General features: G+C 37.4%; 2 protein-coding genes across 9 annotated transcripts in view; both read right to left on the bottom strand.

The window, feature by feature from the left end:
• Nucleotides 1-8,164, bottom strand: part of LOC129417557 (kinesin-like protein KIF26A) — a 106,990-nt gene extending 98,826 nt beyond the window's left edge. Inside the window, exons 1-2 of one of the 2 annotated variants that reach the window (XM_055172314.2) lie at nucleotides 7,681-8,164; nucleotides 5,192-5,428 (exon numbers count right to left, since the gene is read on the bottom strand). In XM_055172314.2, the coding sequence (XP_055028289.2) occupies nucleotides 5,192-5,428; nucleotides 7,681-7,815 (372 nt within the window). In that variant the 5' untranslated portion in view covers nucleotides 7,816-8,164. Of the gene's footprint in view, nucleotides 1-5,191; nucleotides 5,429-5,953; nucleotides 6,256-7,680 lie in introns of those variants that run through there. The other variant, XM_055172315.2, reaches the window with a different exon arrangement.
• A 6,147-nt stretch (nucleotides 8,165-14,311) lies between these two features.
• Nucleotides 14,312-22,082, bottom strand: part of LOC129417342 (60 kDa lysophospholipase) — a 38,068-nt gene continuing 30,297 nt past the window's right edge. For 3 of the 7 annotated variants that reach the window (XM_055171959.2, XM_055171954.2, XM_055171956.2), the window contains 5 exons: nucleotides 20,915-21,001; nucleotides 18,489-18,588; nucleotides 18,242-18,307; nucleotides 15,778-15,899; nucleotides 14,312-15,592 (listed from right to left, as the gene is read on the bottom strand). In XM_055171959.2, coding sequence (XP_055027934.1) covers nucleotide 15,592; nucleotides 15,778-15,899; nucleotides 18,242-18,307; nucleotides 18,489-18,588; nucleotides 20,915-21,001 — 376 coding nt within the window. In that variant the 3' untranslated portion in view covers nucleotides 14,312-15,591. Of the gene's footprint in view, nucleotides 15,593-15,777; nucleotides 15,900-16,336; nucleotides 16,364-16,934; nucleotides 16,959-18,241; nucleotides 18,308-18,488; nucleotides 18,589-20,914; nucleotides 21,002-22,082 lie in introns of all 7 variants that reach the window. The other 4 variants (XM_055171958.2, XM_055171960.2, XM_055171955.2 and 1 more) reach the window with 3 other exon arrangements.

Raw genomic sequence — 22,082 nt, 5'->3', positions numbered from 1 at the left:
GCGCTGTTGTACACGTACTGCGGGACGTCCGTGTACGCGTGCCGTCTACATGACGTCATTTCGTCATCAGGAAGGTCCGCGTGCGTCCGCACGCACCATCCGTATGCGCCCCAAAATTTGAGACCGCGGGGACAACTGCGGACCCACCTGATGACGAAAATGACGTCATGCAGACAGCGCGCATACACGGACGTCCCACAGTACGAGTACAACAGCACATGTGCGAGAAAATATTGAGACAGCACACTCCACTACAAACAATTACACAAAGGCAATATACAATTTCTTCTTTTGTTTTTACTTTCAGCATTTTGTCACCATAATGTTTGATTGCTGTTCTTTGTTTTCTTGTTGTTTGTTCTAAACTTAGTTTGCAATGGTGGATCGGCTACTTTTCTAAACCTATTCTACATTTGAATGTACTGTTAATGCCGCCAAATCAGTGCTGCCCTGATGGCCTGGTAGAGTAATAGCTTGAATAAGAAATTATTTGCATTGCATACGTGTAACATTTTTTTGCATTGCATTATTTGCATTGCATACGTTTGCATTGCATACGTCAAACACGTAATGCTTTAAAAGCTGAAAAAAGGTATACCCGGGCCTTTTTAATAGGTATTAACATTCAGACCTTTTTAATAGGTATTAATGCAGTGACACCTTGAGACCAATTTTGACAATTTTTTGTACCTCACCTGCCCTACAAAGCCAAAGTGCAGTAACTACGCATTTGGACAAAATTGAGTTAAAGGTTGAAATGGACTTTGTGAGATCTATTGTGTCTTGTGACAAAGTCTCTTGGTTCAAATGTGTCCCATTGCAGAGAAACGTGTGTGCCAAAATTGCAGTAATGTGTTTGACTGGCTGGTGTAAAAAACTTGTAAAAAAAGGCATTTTTCTCAGTTTCAGTGTTTGCGTAGTTTCTGCACTTAGCCTTTGTAGGGCAGTACTGAAGTCTCATAATCTAATTAAGCATCAAAGTTTGGTATCAATCATTAATTTCACATTGATTTCAATCTTTGATATTACTCAGTCAACATTAAAGATATCAAGGTTATATTTTCACAGAATGTTCTTTATATTACCTAGGATGATTTTATGCACAGTAAATCACCATAAATGACTTGAGCTGGGTTTACAGGCAGGGTCACATGTTTGTATAGCTTGAGGTGTTGTTTTTTGAGATTACTGCAAGAGTGTCAAGCTGTCAAAAGTTACATTTTTGCACAATTTTCTGAGACTGGGAGTGTACCGTGTTGTTAAGTTAGTGGCATCATATGTTTGACAGACACTCAGAAAGCATCAGCAGATTTTTATCGTCTGCACCGAGCTCTGAATCATGAGAAATGATCAATACTAATTCTTCTTGGATACAAAATCCACATACCTTCCAAAAAAAATTTTTCTAGGTCAGTCTATTATTGAGGTATGAATTATTTCATCACTTTACATGCTGCCTACAATCTTATCCGTACTAAAGCTATGTTTATGCTCCCCGCGTCTGCACGGGTGCGTTGGTGCGCGCGGCAAAAATTACGTCAACGCGGAGTGGGCAGTCGTGCGCGTTGGGTGCGTTAGACCCTATTTCCCGTGGAGGTGTGAATGGCATTTTTTGTAACTTTGCGAAAATTACCGAACTCGAGGCGATTCTGGCCGGGTTTTGGTTATGCTGATGACCAAAATCTGATGATACAAGACGCTCACGCTACTACCTTAAAAGTGAACCTTACACCGCATTCAGACAGCCAGCGATGTTATCGCTGTGTGTCGCCGTCTCTTTCAATGAGGCGTTTCTAAATCTGCTTATCATACACAAATGAGTACCATTCACGCCAATAACTGACGAGAGAAGGATGACGTGAACTCCACTACCTCGTTGTCAATGGTAGTCGCTCCCAAAATTCGCTCGACATTTGCATAAAGTTAAACTTTTCTTAACTTTCTCGCGTCGCTGGACACGCCCATACGGTCGCCAACGGTCACTTTCGCTCGTGCCGCCGGAAGTCGCCCGGTTTCCATTGAAATGAATGAGATCGCGTCGCTCTGCTACTGCTGGTTAGCCTGGTAATACCATCCTCTGCTATTTTGCTTCGCTTCATAGACAGAGTCTGGCTGGGCATAATTGACAATCGTTTTCCTTCTCGTGGGAGGGGCTTGTCTGAAGTTTAAAATCATTGGTCTAAACGTAAGCCAATCACACATAACATTTGGATATGATGTGCTTTATGCGCCGGATCAGCCGCATCGAATCTCTGCTGTAAAATACACGTATGATGTGAAAACAAACCCATCGAGCGAAATACCAGAGTTAACATGGCTATGAACGACTTTTGCAGATTATGTAAAGTAAATCGGGCCAGAGCTAGTTGAACACTATCCTTACGGTGGCTTTCCACTCACGTCTAACGGGAGGAAAGCCCCTCTCTCCTCTCAAACTCTTCCACCAGACAACAATAACCATATGTAAATTAAATCTCCCTACCTTATTTTCTGGTTAATCAGGAATGTCACCAAATAATGCTTGCCCACGCGTCCTCCAACATTAACTGTGAACAATATAATTCCCTTCCATGATTTCTCGATCGTTGTGCACGTCAAGCTGTGCTGCACACAGTTTCTCGCTGACGATCGGTAAAGTTGATAAATTAAACTTTTCCAAAAACTTGTCGGGAGCAGGGCAACAACATAATCTCCATTCAAATGTTTAACAAACACTTTTCTTGTTCGGGTTTAAGTTGGCAAGTGCCGGTTCTCCACAACAGAGCTTTCTGTGTCTCCATGTCCATAACAGACTACAACCGTGATTCGGCGTTTAGCGTCTACGTCACGGCTCTCAGCCCGCCCTCTGTTCGTTGATTGGACGGTCGTTTTGAGACCGGTGGAAAACGGTTTGAATGGGAGGTATCTCAGACTGAGTACAGAAGCGTAATGAAATTTAGCGGAAGTACGAAGTCTGACGTAGTCAGGCTAACTGCTGGTCGCTGGCTGTCTGAATGGGGGTTAAACAAAAAATGCATTCTAATGACTGAACAAAAGCAACTAACTCTAGTACTTATCGGCATATAAGCTGGCTCTGGATTATTAACTATATGAACCACTGAAGTGCAGCTGGGTCATTAGAGGAGGTGATATACGAAACTTCTTGACTGCTGAGGTTTACAGTACAAACTTACATTATAAACATCTAAAATTGAATTGCTGTACAAAATTAGGAAAATTACAAACCAAACTCTTTAAACCCAGGCCACCCACGCATGCACAAATCTCTGTCAGGAGCTGATAAACAGTACCCCTTTTGTAGTTCCTCATCTTGAACTGTATTGCTCAGTCTAGAAGTTCAGGTCAGGTAACCACCCTACATCTCTTGTTGGACAAAGCATCCTTTCTTCTCCTATACTGTGGGGAACGCAGAACTCCCATTGCCAATGTCTTCACAGTCTTATTAAGCCATCAGTAGATGAGCTGATAGAGCCATTACCTCTTCGGCTTGACCCCATCGCTTCATCCCACACCTGGAGCAGACCACCCAGTGCAATGTGCCATAAAAAGGACAGCCAAACTTTGGGATGATTCTGTACTTATTAGTATATAAGTATGTAGTAGATGCACTATTCTGACATGATAGGGTTGGACAAGGTCATACACACACTGATGCACACCTACAAACACAGACAAAAAAGCCCTCTTCTTATTCCCCGAGGTAACCTGCAGAGGGAGAATTGAGGGGGTTCAAAGCACACCGAAGGGCTTGTAATCCTACCTAAGCATGAGATCTCTCCTAGAAAACAAGCACAAAAGAAAGCAAGGAGGAGGGGAAAACCTGAGGCTAACCCAAGCAGCAAGTCAGACAACAATATAAAGTCGACAGCCTATATTTAACTGTGGTGGGAATTTGGTGAGGGGTATACAGGAACACTTTGAATGTGTGATGAAGGTCAACTGGGTCTCCACTTCCTCCACAGACTCCGCAGCGAGTCCACTCGACGTTTTCTCCCCCCAATGTCGACAGACAAGGGGGGAGATAAGCATTGTTTCCTAAAACAATGGGCCACTTCCAAAATACCCCCCCCCCTCCTCTCAATAGACTTTCAAAGACTGGCACTCTCGTACTCTCCATGAATACAGTGTGTGAAAGTAAAAAAAAGCTGTCAAGAACTCCCGAAAGGGAAGGTTATGAGAAAACTATGGCTTTAGGAATTGAACAGATTGACTGCAGTCAATGCAAACAAACAATGGTGGCTGGTGTTTTAGTTTCCAAATGCAAAGGGTGGAGACCTGTGATACAGGGGTATCTATGACAGGACAATGATTGTTCTGGGGTTTGGTGATATTGTGGATTTACTTTCACTGTTTGGGACTTAGTGATATAGAATCTTTCAGTGGAAGCCATTTGATTGATTTGACTCAACTACTGTCTAATGAAAAAGCCCATTGTTTGTTTTTTTTCTTTTCTTTTCTTTTTCTTTTTTGCTTTCTTTATATCCTACCCATCCACAGTTGAGTGTTTATATCTCACTCCAGTCCCTTAGCTTCACCTTGAGGGGGTATCATCATCACATTGACCATAAATATAACAGCTTGTAGTGAATTAACTCACAAAGTGTTTGTGTGGTACGGCTATGATCAAGCTTCTATCCAGTGCTGTATACATTTCAGAATATGAAAAAAATGTGAACGTGTAACTAAACAATCACTCCAAAGCACTACAAAGCCCATAGCTCAACATTTTTCAAAAAGACGTTGTTAAAATATTTGCTCTCTTTGAAGGTTTAGTAAAAAGATTAACCTTTTGATGACTCCGTAATCTTTGTGAATAGGGACCTGAATAGGATATCAGTTTTCTGTTAAGGGTGTCATAAAACTAGAAAGACACGGCCTATTTGTGTCAACTTTTCATCAGCTTATGAGATCTTACACAAAACGGTCTTTAATAGCCAATCACTGGGAATTCCATCCCATTGATCCAAAAGCTTTCTCAATGCGCTGAAAAGAGCGGAGTGGAACAAAGAAAAACTTTCAGCACTTCAAGAGCCAAGGTGAAAGTCAAGTGCTACTTGAAACTAACAAAAGATCCAAAGATCCATTGCTGCACGAATCGAGGGTCCTCTAAAGATTAATAATAATAATACAAAAGTTTTTCCCTGCCTCGGATGTGTTTGCTCGTAAAAAATTATGTTTCTCACTGACTGACCTTCAAGGATGTGGGATCGGCCAGAGCGAAGGCTTGTCTCCTTAGTTCAACTACGGTCATCTGACATTGCTTGCACAGATCTGCGTTCGTCTCATTCCTGTCTGACTCCGAGACGCTCACCGCTCCTGCACCTTCAGGTGGTGGTCTACTGGCACACCTTTCCTCGTCCACTGACAGTCTTTTCCTTGGACCCAACTCGAGTGAGAATGAAGACTCTCCGCTTGAACTGCCTTCAACCTTTAAAAATTCAACAAAACCATTTACAAAATATGCATCCGTCAAATTCAGAAGTGATATACTGTATGTATATAAAACTTCCTATACTTACACTTTTACACTTTACGGTAACACTTTACAATAAGGTCATTTGTTAACAACTAACCATGAGGAGTACATTTTTGTACTGTATTTGTTAATCTTTGTTAACGTTAGTTAATAAAAATACAGCTGTTCATGGTTTGTTCATGTTAGTTCACAGTGCATTAACTAATGTTAACAAGATTTGAATAATGTATTCGTAAATGTTTAAATTAACATTGTGTTACCCACTTTACACTTACACATATATTACATAATACAAATTAAACTAAGAAATATTACCAATATGTGTTAAAGGCCACTCCCCTAATTAAATTCGTAATCAAACAACAATAATTATTTACGCAGCTTAAATACACAATGTAATGTAAACTATGATCATGTAAACTATGTAGCTTACATCCAACAACTTCTCAGCATTAGCTGCTTATTAAAAGCACTTACAGATGATCGGCTGAACTGGAACTCTTCTTGCTCATCTCCATATGTTAAATCCATCTCAGTATGAATGATTAACACTTTAAACAGTGCATTTAATGCACATCTGTTTTATCTAAACCCGTGCCAGGCACATTGACTATAGACGCGGTTCCCGAAGTGTTGTTTTGAGCGCAAAAGAACAAGCATGAGTAAACTCCCGTGCTAAAGTTTGGGTTTTCTGTAATCCCATGACGACGCGCGTGTGCTGAAGCGAAGTTTGACTGCTGTCAATGCGAGCCGCGCGGTCTCTTGGTTGGAAGGGTGGAGCTGCGTTCAGTAACTTTTTCAAACACTATTGATGCGGTGGCTGAGGAGTTACTTTCCACTGCCTGTTCATAAACTATGCGATAACGTTAATAAACTCCTGGTTCGTTAGGTACGGTTCATAAGGTTAGTGATGTATTTAAGACATGAATAAAAAATAACGGAATCACCCTGAACACATTAGGTCGCACCAGATCAGAAATTGCTCCTGAATTAAACCCTTTCTGGTGTGTTTAACATGTGTTGATTAGACCTATACTACATGTTAAAATAATCAAATTGTTTACCGTTTTGTGATTAAAGTGAGTGACATACTGTCCTTAAAAGATACGAATGACAAAAAATAAATAGTTGACTAAAAACAGTTTATACACCAGTTGCAGTTTATTTTCTGATATAAATTACGTCACCTTTTATATTGCAATTCATTGCTCGTGTCTACTGTAAGATTACGGATCCTGATGACACTGTTGTATTTTACTTGTTACTCTGGCGCCATCCTCTGGAATTTATTTTAACTGCAGTTTCCAACCTTGGTGTTCAGGAAAATGGTATATAAATGCTAAAATAAAATGTTTAATTATTCATCGCTAAATATTTGATAGTGATGATGAAGATTATATTTGGGTCACGTGAGGGTAAATCACAACCCAAATCCTGTCAGTCTCGCCTCATATAACCTACACTCAATCCTTTGTCTGCGAGAGCGCAACTGGTCCAATAAACTATCAATAACGGACCGTTTAGGCGCGCGCACAGAAGAGACAATTTTGCGCGGTCGACTTTCAGAACATACGTGAACGTTTTGTATGTAATTTGTGACTGATTTCAAATGTTTATTTGAACAAAAATGCTGTTTTTGCGTTTCTATTGATATTTTCCGACCAAGTTTGAAACGTAATTCCTTTCTCATATTTTCTATGCAATCGACATTTTTTAAACAGGCTACAAATCGGAGGCCAACTTTTAATAATTTGATCATAAAGTCCACTGTCGGGATGACATTTTTCAACATCTAAATACTTTTATCTAACATTTTTTTATCTAATAGGCTACTACTGTTTTTTAAAGATAAAGACAATCCACGGTGTGTAATATTAAAATATTAGTCTCGTGGGCTATTTTGAAACTTTTTTAAGTCCAGGTAAATGTGTGAGTTTTGGATGATGTGGGTTCAACGTGTTGAAAGCACAAATGCTGGAGACGATGAGCGCTGTTCGTGGTGCTGAAATAAAGTGCCACGCTTCATAACCAATGACATCTGTCATGCATAATGGTGACTGCCCCAAAACATAAAAGGCTAGGACTTCCTCTAATTACACTTGATAAACAGCAAAAGAGAGTATTTCTAAAAAAAACAAACTTTTTACTCTGTACTCTGCCTGTTGTACCATAGTCCACTTTTTCCCCTTTCAAAGGCTGCTTACCTTCGCTTTTCTCTTTAATAGATGGCTAGTGAATCCAAAAATGATGTCAGCGTCCACGAAAAACGTCCCCAAGTCGATCAGACTGGGCTTCTGCTTGTCCGCCCCAGACGACCCGTCAGAGTTTTGTAAATCCATTTTGAAAGGTGGATTTATGTCCTCGGCCAGCTTATAGGAAACGTGGAGAAGTCATTGCAGCTTTTTGGAGTTGGGAGTCATTTTACGGATTGTTCAAATTTATTCCAAACCAGTGACATGCTCTTATCCAGAGGTTTCTGTTTAGATACATCCAACTGATAAAACATTTAGATCGTTCCGTTTCTGTTCCAAATCAGTTGCCACGAATAATCATATATCCAAATGTTGATAGTCATCAAAGCACGCAAGAAGCCCATACAATCCATTCATGATCCATGAGCTGTTGACATACATCCTTGTGAAACAGGCTGTCTACGCCTTGTCTTGTCTCCACTGCAGGTCTTGGAGTGAACTCGTGCTAGCCTGTTGTGGACCACCTCGAGCAACTCCACCTCTCTCTCTCTCTCTCTCTCTCTCTCTCTCTCTCTCTCTCTCTCTCTCTCTCTCTCGCTCGCGCGCACTGACACAAGTGTGGCTAGTGTGGTCTGTCTCGTGCATGATGCTCAGCAACCCAGTCAGTGTGCGCAAAGCGGACCACGCTGCTCGAGAGCTTAGCTACTCGTTTGTGATGTGAGGGCGTTTTAATATTCTTTAAAACAATAAAGCAGAATAAAACTAAGCTATAAGAATGAACATGACATTTTTTTTACTTTGACAAAGAATTGTGATGTTACAGGAATACAGACGTGATACGACCTTTATATGGGAACTCTATTACTAAAATATGCTGAAAGGGTGAAAAAAATAATTTTGCATTCAATAAATTATTGAAAAAGAAACAATTCACCTCAAACTACTTTATATCTATGAACACTCTTTTATCATATATTTATCGTTATATTTTAACACTAGCCCATATCATTTTCATCACTTATACCAAATGGACCTACCAAGGACTCCCTGGTGCGCGTAACTAATGCAAAACTGGGCTGTTATTGAGCAGCTTAAAAAGAAAGCTTAATATGCTAGATAAAGTCACTTATTTGCTGGGCTATGAACGCGGCATTATTGCTGCTCTCTTCATAAAAACTCTTATCTCAAGCATACAGAGGAGCGCGTTGTAGATAAGAATTCAGACATTATTGCCATAATATACTCGCTCCTCTCGACTGTCCTTTGAAGGAGCGCGGTTTGTTGGTCCGATTAAGAAAATTAGGCAGTTGACTGTTGACAAGTCTGATTGTGAATTGGATATTGGGTCATCAGCTCGGCTCAATATTCTGAGGCGTAAGTTACATTGATAGCCTGAGGATTTTCAGATTAGTTTTTCAGCTGTGTGTTAAGGGGAGATGGGTCACTCATGCATTAGTCCTGATGATTACAATCCATTGTAAAGGTGATTTACCACGTAGGCTACACAAGTCTTTGGCCCACTCCCCTCTTGGCGCAGGGTCATCCCGACACGATGATGAAATTCCGCAGATCGAGTCTCATGGGAGGGCAGCTCGACATCTGCTGCCCTTATGCATGTAGGGAAATCGCTCGAGGCTCCTCGTTAAGGCCCCTGAAATATTTCGCCATGGGTGCAATGCGGAGCGTTTAGCGAATATCGCCGCTGTTTAGGACGAGCCTCTGAGATCCAAAAGAAAACGAGGCGCGCCTTTAGAGGACTCGGATAAACAGAATAACTGATTAAACTCATGAATAATTTATCAATAACAAGGGACAGCAAAATGTGGGTCCATTGAAGCATTAGACTGGAGCGAGGGTTCTTGTCTACATCAAATAACAGTGTTTAGTTTTCTGTTTTTTGTTATTAAAAGGATTGCATATAATGCAACGTACGCCAGGGGTTGTTAAATAAAAAGCAATTAACTTAAAACGGAGCAAGGCACTTTTGTTAATGTAGGAGTAGTAGGCCTACATGTTTTGTTAATATGCATTTATTTTCAGCAACACAAATGGCTAAACTGACCTGCAAAGATATTTTAAAAATGGGTTTTTGCTTTGCTTGCATGAATTAACTTTAAGCATGACACTTTTATTTGCAATTCATGAGATGTTTCTTCAGCCCCCTCTGTTTTGTCCCTCTTGATTCAGATCGATTGATCACAAACAGTTTGATAGGGGTACAGAGTTTGATTCACAGCTTGGTTTTGTCATGCTCTCTAATTAAAAGCAGGGTCACATGTTGGCCTTTTGCTTACCTAATGAACTGTTGAAACTGTTGAGACGCGATAATTGTGACTATTGATTTGCATGACGTTCATTTGTGTTTATTTGCTCTCGCCACCTAGTTGTTCTGTTGTCAAACCTCAAGACAAAGTGTTAAATCTTAAGGTTGGACCAATTTAATCATGTAGACAAACGAATGTCAAAGGGCCAGCAAAGCCCGTTAGTGGTACCCAAGAGACTTATAGCGTTCAGCACCACGGACAGCACATCACTGTGTAAACGACAACTGGGAGGCTATGGTCAGTTTTGTTGAGTGTCCTATTACAGTTTGTGTTAAGCAGTCTATTGAGAGTCCATATATGTGAATCTTGAAATGGAAAAAATTATTCCGTAAAAGAAATTAATTAGAGCTAAATATGCACAGAAGGAAACACAAGGGGGCATAAGAGAGAAAGACAAAAACTTTAATGTTTAATGTGTCAGACCATATGTTATCTATTTAAAATCTAATCCTATGCAGCGCACAGCACACACATCAAAATGTTTTTGTACATCTAAATAGGAAATCTTTTATTGTTCTCATATAGGCTTGCTCTAAATACTAACCCAACCTTTAAACCCTGTAGTTATTATTAGATTAAATATATTCTGTTGTAAGTGCTGTATCTGTTTAGAAAAACACATTAAGTCAAGGAAACCTTTTGATAAATAATTTACTTTGGTAAACATTAAAAGCAGCATTCAATGCTGTCAGGTCTATTCTATCAAGTTATAAGCAAATTGTTAAAGTCCACCTCTGTGTCAACATCATTGTTTTCAAGTTAAACTGGGTCATGTGTTCAGCTTAAATAAGCAGTATACCTAAACCTCTTTTAAGTTACAATTATCTCTCAAGAAATGTATTTTGGCATTACAAAAATGCACTGTAAAAATATTCTAAAAAAATGGTCAAATGACTGGCAGCAGCGGTTGTCAAACACAAATTAAAATTAAATAATAAATTAAAAAATTAAATAATAAATTAAATAATAAATTAAATTCTAATAAAGTCTAAAAACAATAATTTTACAGATTTTTTCTGTAAGCTAAAAGACATTAATGTCACATTAACAATTGAGTCTTCACGTGTGAATGATTTGAATGGATACTGCATTCATACAATATAAACATGGCATACCCAAGTTCTGTAGCTAAATATTGTTATTTTACAGATTTACCCCATATTATTATGATCAAACACCTTTAATAAAGTGACTAATAAAATAAAAGGTCCACTGCAAGTCATGAACACACACAAACCACACACAGACACAAACACTGGACAACTATAACACTTCCTGCCAGATGTGAGAATTGAACCCAACTTCTGTGTTACAAACAAGTCTGACTCTCTTACCACTATAGGCTGAGATGCTTGGACAACACAAGCCTGTGAATCCCGGTCACTTTTACATGCAGTCTGTGTGAGCTTTCTAGAACCTTTATATAGGGTTCTTGATGCCATGTCTTGACATTTTATATAAGACACACTTCTCGTGCACTCATACTATCAAATCAGTATTTCTTACAATGAGCTTTCCTATTAGTCACAATATGAGAATCTCATTATGAGAATGGGGTGTCACTGTGATCATTGCGTGATCTCACGTGTTTACTGGGTTTTGTACCTTTCTGTGATGATTAAGTTTGTTCAGGTAATGTGATAGTGAAAAATAAATACTATAAATTACAATAAATTAATTATAAAACAGATGTCATTTTTAAATTTTTGTGGTTCTCATGCTAAATGGTTAGTATGGTCATGTACTTTCAATATAACAAACTACACATTAAATTACATATTTTAATTACGTATTGTAAATTTATATGAATTCGGTTTTATTTTAAGAAAAAATCCAAAAATACTGTACTGTAATACTGTAAATAATGTAGTATTTTATGACATAATACCTCAAATAACCGTGAATCTGAATCTAAGTTTGGATTATACATAATGGTAACATATAGGTCTTAAAATTTCAAAGAGGGCGATGCGGTGGAAGATAAAGTTGGTTGTTAGAAAAAGAACAGTGCATAACATGAACATAACACAGAAAAGTAACTACAAAAATTTATTCTGACTAAAAATTACTGTAATCATTGACCTCAATTGTGTATGCATGCTTGTAAGACAAATTGTTGAATATCATTCTGTAAAGCATTTTTAAAAGTTCTCTTAAAAGAACTTTGTCTTTTAATAAATTGATTTACATTTTTTGAGTGATAACAAATAGGATGAAAGAGGCATTACTGTATTGGTTGTGACATTAATGTCACATTAACAATTGAGTCTTCACGTGTGAATGATTTGAATGGATACTGCATTCATACAATATAAACATGGCATACCCAAGCTTTAATTTATTTATTATTTCAGTGTTATTGAAACAGTTGTAATAAGAGTGAACCTACAAAATATTTCTTAAAAGCCAGTTTGTAAAGTGACACATAAAAGATACAACAGGTCAGCAATAGGTTATTTTCATTGCATTATGTACTTTAAAGATATTATAAATAATATATTAAATCAAACTGTTTGGTGTCCAATCGTTTGAAAGATATCAATCGTTAGTCGTTTACATTTTCAATTAACATGTCAGGTCACTTCAGATCACATGCATATATTTTTACCCAGACTCAGTTAAGCAAATAACTCAGACCTATTATAAGTTGATTCAAATACAGTTGTGGCAACTGTTAAAACAATTTACAGTGATTTGATATTACATCTTAAAGAACAATGACACCCCAGTCGACCCTTTAAACAGTATAAAAAGAAACAAAAAAATCTCAATAGATTTAGACAATAAGAAAGAAAAAATAGGCTAATATAAGCACTGTAGTATACTGTACGTGATATGTACAGTATACAGTTCTGTTGCACTGTATACAGTATTCACGCAAAACAGCCTAAATAATACTTTTAATAACAACAAATAAAAGTTTTAATTGACAAAATGAAGTCATAATCTCACGCTCATTCGTTTAATATGCAATGTTTCATGTTAACCATTCATAGGTTCAGAGTCTCCTCTTTTTCCCAGATCCAATGGAAGTGCCTCCCTGATCAAGTGGTCCTAAACATTTCACAATTTTGAGATAGAACTGTTGAACTGTTAAGAACCACTGCACCAGAGAGACTAACTAAAAGAGAGCAGACCCGACGACATCCACACGTGAAGCTGTACAGGAGCGCGTCTTCATCTGAAAACTACCATAACGAGCGCACGCGACGCGTTAAAGCTGAACTACTTTTACCTTAAACATACTGCGACACGCTGACAAAACAGCTGAACGCGACGTTAAAATTCTCATTCGCGTAGCTTGCGCCGCATAACTTCTGGAATAGTATCTCCTCTTTAGAAAGAAACCTCCTTATAACCAGATAGCTTGAGGAGCACCTGGTTCACCTCATTCCTCCGAGATATGCGTCCCAGTCCAGGTCATGCAAGAAATATAATGAAAGATCGCTGGACAGACCTTTTGGAAGTGTCCTCGTCTCAGCTATACATATTTTGGGTGTGCAGTGTGTCTTTTATACTGCTTTGTACGTGTACTATTCATACTGGTCTTTTCATTCAGACTGGAATGGCGACTCTGCAGGTCCGACCAGATTTTCTGGGTTGTCGGGGAAGGAAAGAGCCATCTGCATCTCACACGTGATTTAGGTTAACTCATGCATTTATTGTCTTTAAAGCTTAGATTATCACCGTGTTATATAAATTCGCATAGTAACACATTTGAATAACTTGTTTTCTTTTATTATGAAACTAAACAATGATTACAATGTTACCAATTGTAGCCAATTGCTTTTGGCTAGACACGTGTCGTTCATCCCATTATCTGAATGTGTTTAATATGATAAATATTTTTTCAACAGTTCATCTACTTTGTATAGACCTTCAAAATGTTCCTTTATGTATTGTTCAGCTTCAAATAAAATTCAAATATTTTTAGGAAGCTGAAGTATATTTGAGGGCCCTGCATTTACATGAAACCAAAATCATTCAGTACCCAGCAATCCATAGAAACGTGTATGATGGTATTTAGACATTTTTATGAACAAAAAGGGTGGGAGAACTTAAGGTTACTTAATCACAAGTCTTTTAGCAATTTGTAATCTGTTAATTTACAACTAGGTTTTCATACAGTGCCTAAATAGTTTTTAACTCGAAGTTAATGTGAATTCAAGTTATTGTTAAACATGAACAAACTGTTCATGAACAAATTTTATCCTAAATGTTGCTTATTTTGCAATTACACTTGCATTATTTTTATTAATGCTAATTCAAAGACCTACAAATGAGAGAGCATTTAACTAATTTTCACAATAACAACAAACTGAAATTTTACCACTTATAACTTTATTTTTTCGGTTTGTGCTTAACAATTTTATTTCATATTTCAGACAAAAATACACATTTATTGCCTTTTCCTGTTCTACTGACACTAAAAACAGAACACAACAATGCTAGTATGTGCTGATAATTTGCATTTGATCATAAATATATTTTGTTGTATTTTTATTGCTACAACAATTTAAAATGGGTTTATAAAACAATTTATATGTAACTTTCTTATGTCAAAATTCAAACCATTCAACAAGAAACAGATGTACTAACTAACAAGACAAGGAAATAAAGAAAAACAACTTACAGCAATACATTAATTCATTTTGGTGTATGAACACTTTGTTTTTGATAGTCACTTACTTCTATGTTTATTTTTACAGCATCTCTTTAGATACAGTATTTAAAGACATCCTTACATGGTACTATCATTACTACACTGTAAAGAAATCCTTGTTGCACTTAAATTAAGTTTAATAAACTTCAACTTACAATTTATTTCAACTTTCTTAACTAGTGAGGAGTTACTATAAATTTCACAAATAAAGTTGAATTAGCTTAAGTTTTTAAACTTTATTTTTATAATTTATAGCAACTCCTCACTAGTCAGAAAAGTTTAAATGAATTATAAATTCTATTTGATTAAAGCTAAAAATTTAAGTGCAACAAGTTAGTTTTACAGTTTTTTACATTCACATTAAAATGATCGCACAAATATTTAACACTGATAGATGTAAATAAATAAGAGTGGATTAACAGAACAGTGGGAACAGTGAATTGTAAAATGCATAAATGTAAAATAACCTTAAGCCACACACTTTAAATCTTATATTTGTTGCCATTTGTACTTCTGACATGGCCACCATAACATTAATTGAATTGTTGTCGTATTTGGGGCAACAGTGAGACCATTAAATGAAGCAGTGGAAGGCAGTTGTACATTTTTCTAAATGTAGAGTAATTGCATAATAATTTCCAAAAACATTGATACTTTCTAAGTTACAGTGTCCTGTAACTTTTCCTGAAAAAATGTGCTTACACAAATTCCTTTACTATCTACTTTACAATGCATTCATATCTGACTGCACACAGAGAGCCTCTTATAGATGGACGGCTTTTAACACCCAGCATGACTTGTGCGTTTCTGTTGTTGAAATTTTAATGAAAAAACCTTAAAGAAACTGAAGAGATGATAATGGCAGGAAGTGACTGCTAGCAGGACGACGTCCTCAGGATCTTGCTGGACAAGCGGTGAACTCAATAAACTCACCATTCTAGAAAAGAGATAAAGAGACTAAAATATGTGCAAACTTCTGGACTTCAAAAGTCAATGGCTGGAGTTTAAAGGCTATAAGCAAAACAGGCAACAGCTGTTTAATCTGTACACAAAAAATATACTGGATAGCTTAAAACATCCAAATTACACAACATGGAAGATGTAAATACAATGTGCGTTTACCACACTTTATCAGCCATTTTCATGCTTAAAACAGCTACAGTATGTGGATCCCACATTGTTTGAAGCAAAGTTTTAGTTTGGATTTCTCCAGTTTCGTTGCTTGAAATCATAGTTGACAAAGTCTACAAAGAAACAATGTTTCAAAATAAATATAAATGAATATCAAAATGTTAAGTGATGCATTTAATTGTTCAAAGTTGTACACATGCACAAAGTTATAATGTTTTGTGTGTACAATTTAAATGTGAAACTTTAAAATACAATTTTCATATAGTTTTCGACTCAAGTCAGACCAATGTCTCCATTAGTGAAAATGCACTACATCATGAATTCAGTTTACGGTTTCTGCATAAATTCTATAGATTAGCAAGTGCTTTTTCACAAAAGTTAAAATTGGTGTGACCACAGCTTTATAGTGAGTCATAACAACTACTAATGGATGCACCAATAAAAACTGCAACATGCAAGTCACCATTCACAGCACAGCTTAGGGTACACATTACCGCTTTAACAACAAGATAAACATCAATCGTGCTAAATAATATGCAGCACAGATTACCTCTTCATCATTCTCCTCAAATACTGACTGCAAGAAAAGGGATTTTTTTTGTTAAATTAAAGCTGGCTTATTGTGTTGAAGTATACACCAAATCATGCCACAAAGATGCCACGGTTTATGAATGAATCACATGAGCTTTAACAGGTCCCCTAAATCTCTTCATCACAGTGGATTTTCTACTTAATTTTAATGGTCATTTATACATTGCTTGTCTAAAGATAATTTGTTATTATTATGTCAGCACCACTTGTATTTTTCCAATGTATACATTTTTTATGACTTTAAAGCACATTACATAATGCACATTAAAAACTGATCACTTTATATTAGATTTCTTTAAATATTATGTACTTGCATAAAAAAATAAGGTCAAGAGTGTAATTTTTAAGTGCATGTACAATTGTATTATCTTTAATACCTAAACCCACCCATAACCTACCCAGAAAGTATGTGCACAATAAGTATATATTTAATGAAGTACACAGTATTTTAAGGCACCTAATATTTTGGTGGGACCAAAAATTCAAATTCAAAGTTTTTTTTTAATTGATGGATGTTGACTTTGATGAGTGAAATGACTTGAAAACATTTTTTTTACCTCATTACCCTCATCTGCCTGATGCTGAAAAGTGAAGAGTAGCAGTAAACAGATACGTTACAAAAATAAAGACACTAGCTTAACCAGAAATAAAAGGCCAGAATAAACATGTGTCATGTTTGCAATATTTGGTAAATGTAGCCTAATCTCCATACATCTTACCAGTCTGAAAATGCTGTTAAGGACAAATGCATGTGTTTGTCCTACCCAATTTTTTTCAATTGGGTTTAGGGTTAGATTTGAGATTTGCTTAAAGAGGTTATTAAATATATAGATTTCTTCATGTTTTTGTCTATTTTTAAGTCATGGTCGGTTGGGGTTTGGATGTCAATTTTATGTAACAAAAAGTTGTTCTAACCCTAAACCCAAGAGACAATGGTAAAAATAGCAAAGAATGTGCCGTTTAAGTGAATCGGGAGTACTGCCGTATCATATGCACGCCGAATTGGAAATTGGCGTATGTATTGCACGATTTTCACACTTCATGCTATTTATACGCACTCGGTGAGACTGGGTTCGTTTGTCTGTTTGCATGTGTTTTGGAGACAATGCAGACGTGTTTGTACTGATCATAGACTGTAAAAAAAGATGGATGTAGTGTCCGTGACGTCCCCCATAGATTGCTTTTGAAGCCAATAGTGGGCGGTGTCTGCCGTCGCCATCGTGGCCGCACATCACTCGTGGATATCCGAAAATGGGTAAAGAGGGGGGACGTGGGTGAAGCCGAGGTGGCTGGTTGCTGAAACCACGCCCACATAGCTTGACTCTAGTGACAGCAGTGGCTGTTCAACCGTCACTCAAGTTGCCACGCCCTTAATTATGCAGAACTTTAAAGCTTAATATAATTTAAACAGTTGAGTTACAAAAAATTCACCCCCCTCACAGTTGTCATGAAGAGCAAAATAGCTATAGCTATACAGACCGAAACAGATTTTTGTACCAGGCTGTAAACATTTTCTGCTGTAAAGTTGCATTTTAACATGAGGGTCTATGGGGATTGACTCCCTTTTGGAGGCTGCCTCTAGTGGCCAGTCGATGAAGTGCAGTTGAAGTCACTTCATTTTTTACTTCATCAGAAAGATCAGAAGGTTGCCCCTCGGTACTGATGTGGCTATGTTTTGAGGGACACATGTTTGAAATTCACAAATAATCTACTGTAATTTCAACAGGTTTATGTAAGAGCTTTGGGGAGGTAAGGTGTAGCTAATATATAAGTGTATATATCATAATAGCAAAAACCATTGTGTCTATTTGAGGACCACACTAATATTGCTTCTAAAGTCTGGATTTGTGTGTCTGTATCCTACCTGGGTTCGGTACTGAGCAGCCTGTTGTAGGAAGTCAACCACCTCCTCAAGTCCAGAAGCTCTTGCCTACATTTCCAACATTTCACATAACATCATTTAAACAAGACAGAAGCCATATGTTTCTACTAATACACAACACTAATAAAAATAACGTTTGTCTTCTATTTCTATTCATAGATTTGATCATCTAATGACACTGTAGGCATTGGCCGTCAAGTTATAATTATAAACTTCAAACACATCTCACCACTTCAATAGGTGTCTGTCCATCATAACTGGTTGTAGTTAAATCAGCTCCAGCTAAGTGCCATATCTCCAATCCCTCCAAATCTGCACTGGCCGCAAGACTGTAAAACATAAACCAGAACATCTGAATGGACAGTCGTAAATTCAAACACTGGAACTTCATAAACTTTTACATTTACACCCACTCTTGGAAAATATCAGTGATATACACTGATCTGTTCAGCAGGACACTCCTGATATGTTCTTGGTACAAAGTTCATTTTTTTGTATATAGCTACCACTTTAGTAAGCAATAAGGTACTGTAATAATAGGGGTTGTGTAATAAGTCACAGCTTAAGGGTGCTGTTAAGCACAACGCAAGGCGAAGTGCCTACAACTAGAGGTCTTCACGGGTCCACTTACTGTAGATCCAAAAAAAGTGTCCCTCGGAAATGGGTTGGGTATAATATGAGCGCTATCGGTTCTTGTGTATTTTAAAATGAAAATAAATTGGACCAGCAGATCAAATTGGTTGCGAGGCCACCGGGGTTTCTTTCTGTTTGACGGTACGTGCAGGGCTGCAAACGGAACACACGTCGGTGCCATCGGGTCCAAAAAATGTACAGCGAGTGGGGAGGTCGGACTCCGGTCTTATAGACCCTTTTACTGTTTGTACACAATGATGATGTTGCAACTTATGCACGTGCATTTTGGCAACGAAAGTATGGCAAGAATCAGCAGCGTGTGAAGCTACGTGAGGGGATAAAGCAACACAGAGAAAGTTATTTTAAAAAGTTGAATTTATCAAATGGTATCCGGCTACCAGATCCGTGTACTTCAGTGGAGTGGATAGAAGACGTTAGCAGATGGCCAAATATACAATGACCTGGGGTCTCATTTATAAAGCGTGGGAACTGGCGTACGCAGATTTCGAGCCCCGTTTTGTGCGTACGCCAGTTCCCACGCAAAGGTTGCGATCTATAAAAACACTTGATGGGAGAATGGGATTGCAGGGTAAGATCTGAGGATTATTCATTTACGCACACTTGCAGGTGATCTGTGACTCTAAAACATAGCAATGTTTCCTTTATAAGTCGTAATATTTTTTGGCATATGCCAATTTTGGCTTTTGTGCATACGTAGACTTTTAGTAAGGATCCTACGCACAGTTTTATAAATGAGACCCGGGATTTATATACGTATTTAGTTGAGAAACTGAGCGTGTACACCTGAAAGAAATCACGAGCATATAAGTCACTGGATGCTTTTGAACACCACCAGGAAACAACAACAACACTACCGTTGCCAAAATGCGCACGCAACTATTTGATCATGTGGGCTGTAAAAGTGTCTATTTTCATGGGTTTGTCTCGGGTCGGGTGTTTCTTAAAAAAAAAAGATTTTTGCATGTCAGGTTTGGGTAAAAAGTGATTTGGGTCATTTCAGGTCGCGTACATTTCTTTGCACCCAACAAAACTTCTACCTGCAACCCCTTTAACCGTTACCTATTCACAAAACAGCACTAGCCTTTGGTACCTTAATGCTTTTTTAAATAGTTAGCATACAATACAAATATTAAAGCAAAAAATATGTATAAACTTTAAAAATCACTAAAAGCCTCCCTTCTGCTGGATAAAATAGTCCAATATTTTAATATAGCATTATATTTACAAATGATTTAACCAAATGGTGTGTTCATGACACTTAAATGTCTTGTCTTATCTTAAAACCGAAAGTAAAAAAATATTTCAAACCAATATTTAATGTTCCTTACTTATGGGGTAAATAGTAATAAGTGGGATAATGTACAGGCATATTTATATTTCATTTTGTGTAATATTAAAATGTACCCCTCAAAAGGTTTGCAGCATCTGGGTTACAGTGTGTTATTAGTTTCGAGCGGTTGTTATCTGGGAATAATAAACCTGCAAATGTTGCGACTGGCCAATCAGAATCAAGCATTCCAACAAGCCACATGATAAATTCTAATAAAGTACATTTTTTGGCATAGGAACTGTTAATTCAGATTGATATTATTATTTTGGTATGTCCTTATATTACTGTTGGCACTGGTTAAAAAAGCTATACTTAAGGCTTTGCATGCCAGTCAATTTTGCCATTTTTGAAGGAACACCCCTTACACATGGTACAATCACTTTGACGACCTTTAAAACCTTCTTGTCATTTACTGCTTAAAAAATTAACCACTTTAAAGATCTTAAATGACACAGCAAGAAAAACCAATGTAGGTTTGATATGCCACAAGACACCTGTCGTGTTTAAATCCAAATTCTTTGAAAATCTCTGCCGCCTCAAAGCAATGTTGTCCGGGAGCATTCTAAAAGCTTTTGAAAGTCCCTGAATTACTGGTCAGACCTGAGTAAATGCTACTGAGGAGGGAGGGGGGCATGAAGAAAAGTGTGTGTATAAATGTTTATGTAAAAGACCTGCACATTTCAGTCCCTGCATCCTCAATCTCGTCACGAGAGAAGTGAGCTCCAGTCTTCCTGAGAAGTTTCACCACGTCCTTATGCCTGCAGACACAGAAATGTAGAGTATAGAGAGGTGACTCATGGGAAAGTCCAATAGATTTCTGACATACTAGAGTGACATACTGGATATAGACTTTAAGTAATGTATATTACTGTACACAAGATTACATCAGTTTGTGTGTACCCTAAGAATCAAACCTATGAGCTTGTTGTTACTTTTTTGTCATAATCTATTGAGCTAAAGGAAATCAATTAACATAGTGAATATAATTAAATTATTTAAAAATGTATCTCTTCTTGATCTCTTTTATTTACTAAATTAAGACTAATACAAGTTTACTCGAGTGTTCAAATCCTTAACGCCAAGTATAAGCTACATTGTTACTGCTTTGCTTTACTAAAATCCTGTTCATTGCTCAGCAGTAATGACTGGTTGCTTATCACACGTGAAGGTCTTGACACGCAGGGACAAGCAAAGTCATATGAGAAATCATTGTTAACACAATTGCATTTAAGTGTAATTTTAAAGTCGGCCAAAAGATAAGAGTATGAAGAGACATGACCTTTCTTGTTACTTATAGTAGAAATCAGATATGGCCTATAAGTAACCAAGCTGTCATTGGCTGCACAGAATAAAACATTTCCTAACAGTACAAATTTCCTAAAGGATGTCAAAAACCTCAAGAGACCCAAGTCAAGAGAACTCACACCCAATTCTGATTCTTAGATATGGTTTTCTTTAATTCAAGTTAATACGATCTATTTTTATCATCCTGTTCAGTTGACACTTCAACACCCTAAGACACTACACCCTTGGTGAGCAGAATTAATGAAACTTTGAAAAACTTTTAGCAATGTGAAAGGGCGTAAGAGTCGTGCCTCTTGGAGCGGAACTGAGTTATAATATGAAATAATGCAGTTGTCTTGTGTAGAATCCAGGCGTGGTTGTTGCCTAATCTATTTCAGGTACTTTAGACCTCAGCGTTGGCCCTACCCCCGTGGCACCGTTTCAAACCAAGCTCTGACAAATCTGGTGGCAGTCACCCTTCCAGTTTGTTCTGTTTCTCTTCACTAGTCAGAGTATCTGCTAGACATGAAACTTGAATCAGGTAGGGCTGGTTTA

This window comes from Misgurnus anguillicaudatus, unplaced genomic scaffold, assembly GCF_027580225.2.
Source record: "Misgurnus anguillicaudatus unplaced genomic scaffold, ASM2758022v2 HiC_scaffold_28, whole genome shotgun sequence".
Taxonomy (NCBI): Eukaryota; Metazoa; Chordata; class Actinopteri; order Cypriniformes; family Cobitidae; genus Misgurnus; species Misgurnus anguillicaudatus.
The sequence above is the reverse complement of the archived record's forward strand: the minus strand, read 5'-3'. Positions and strand labels throughout refer to the sequence as shown.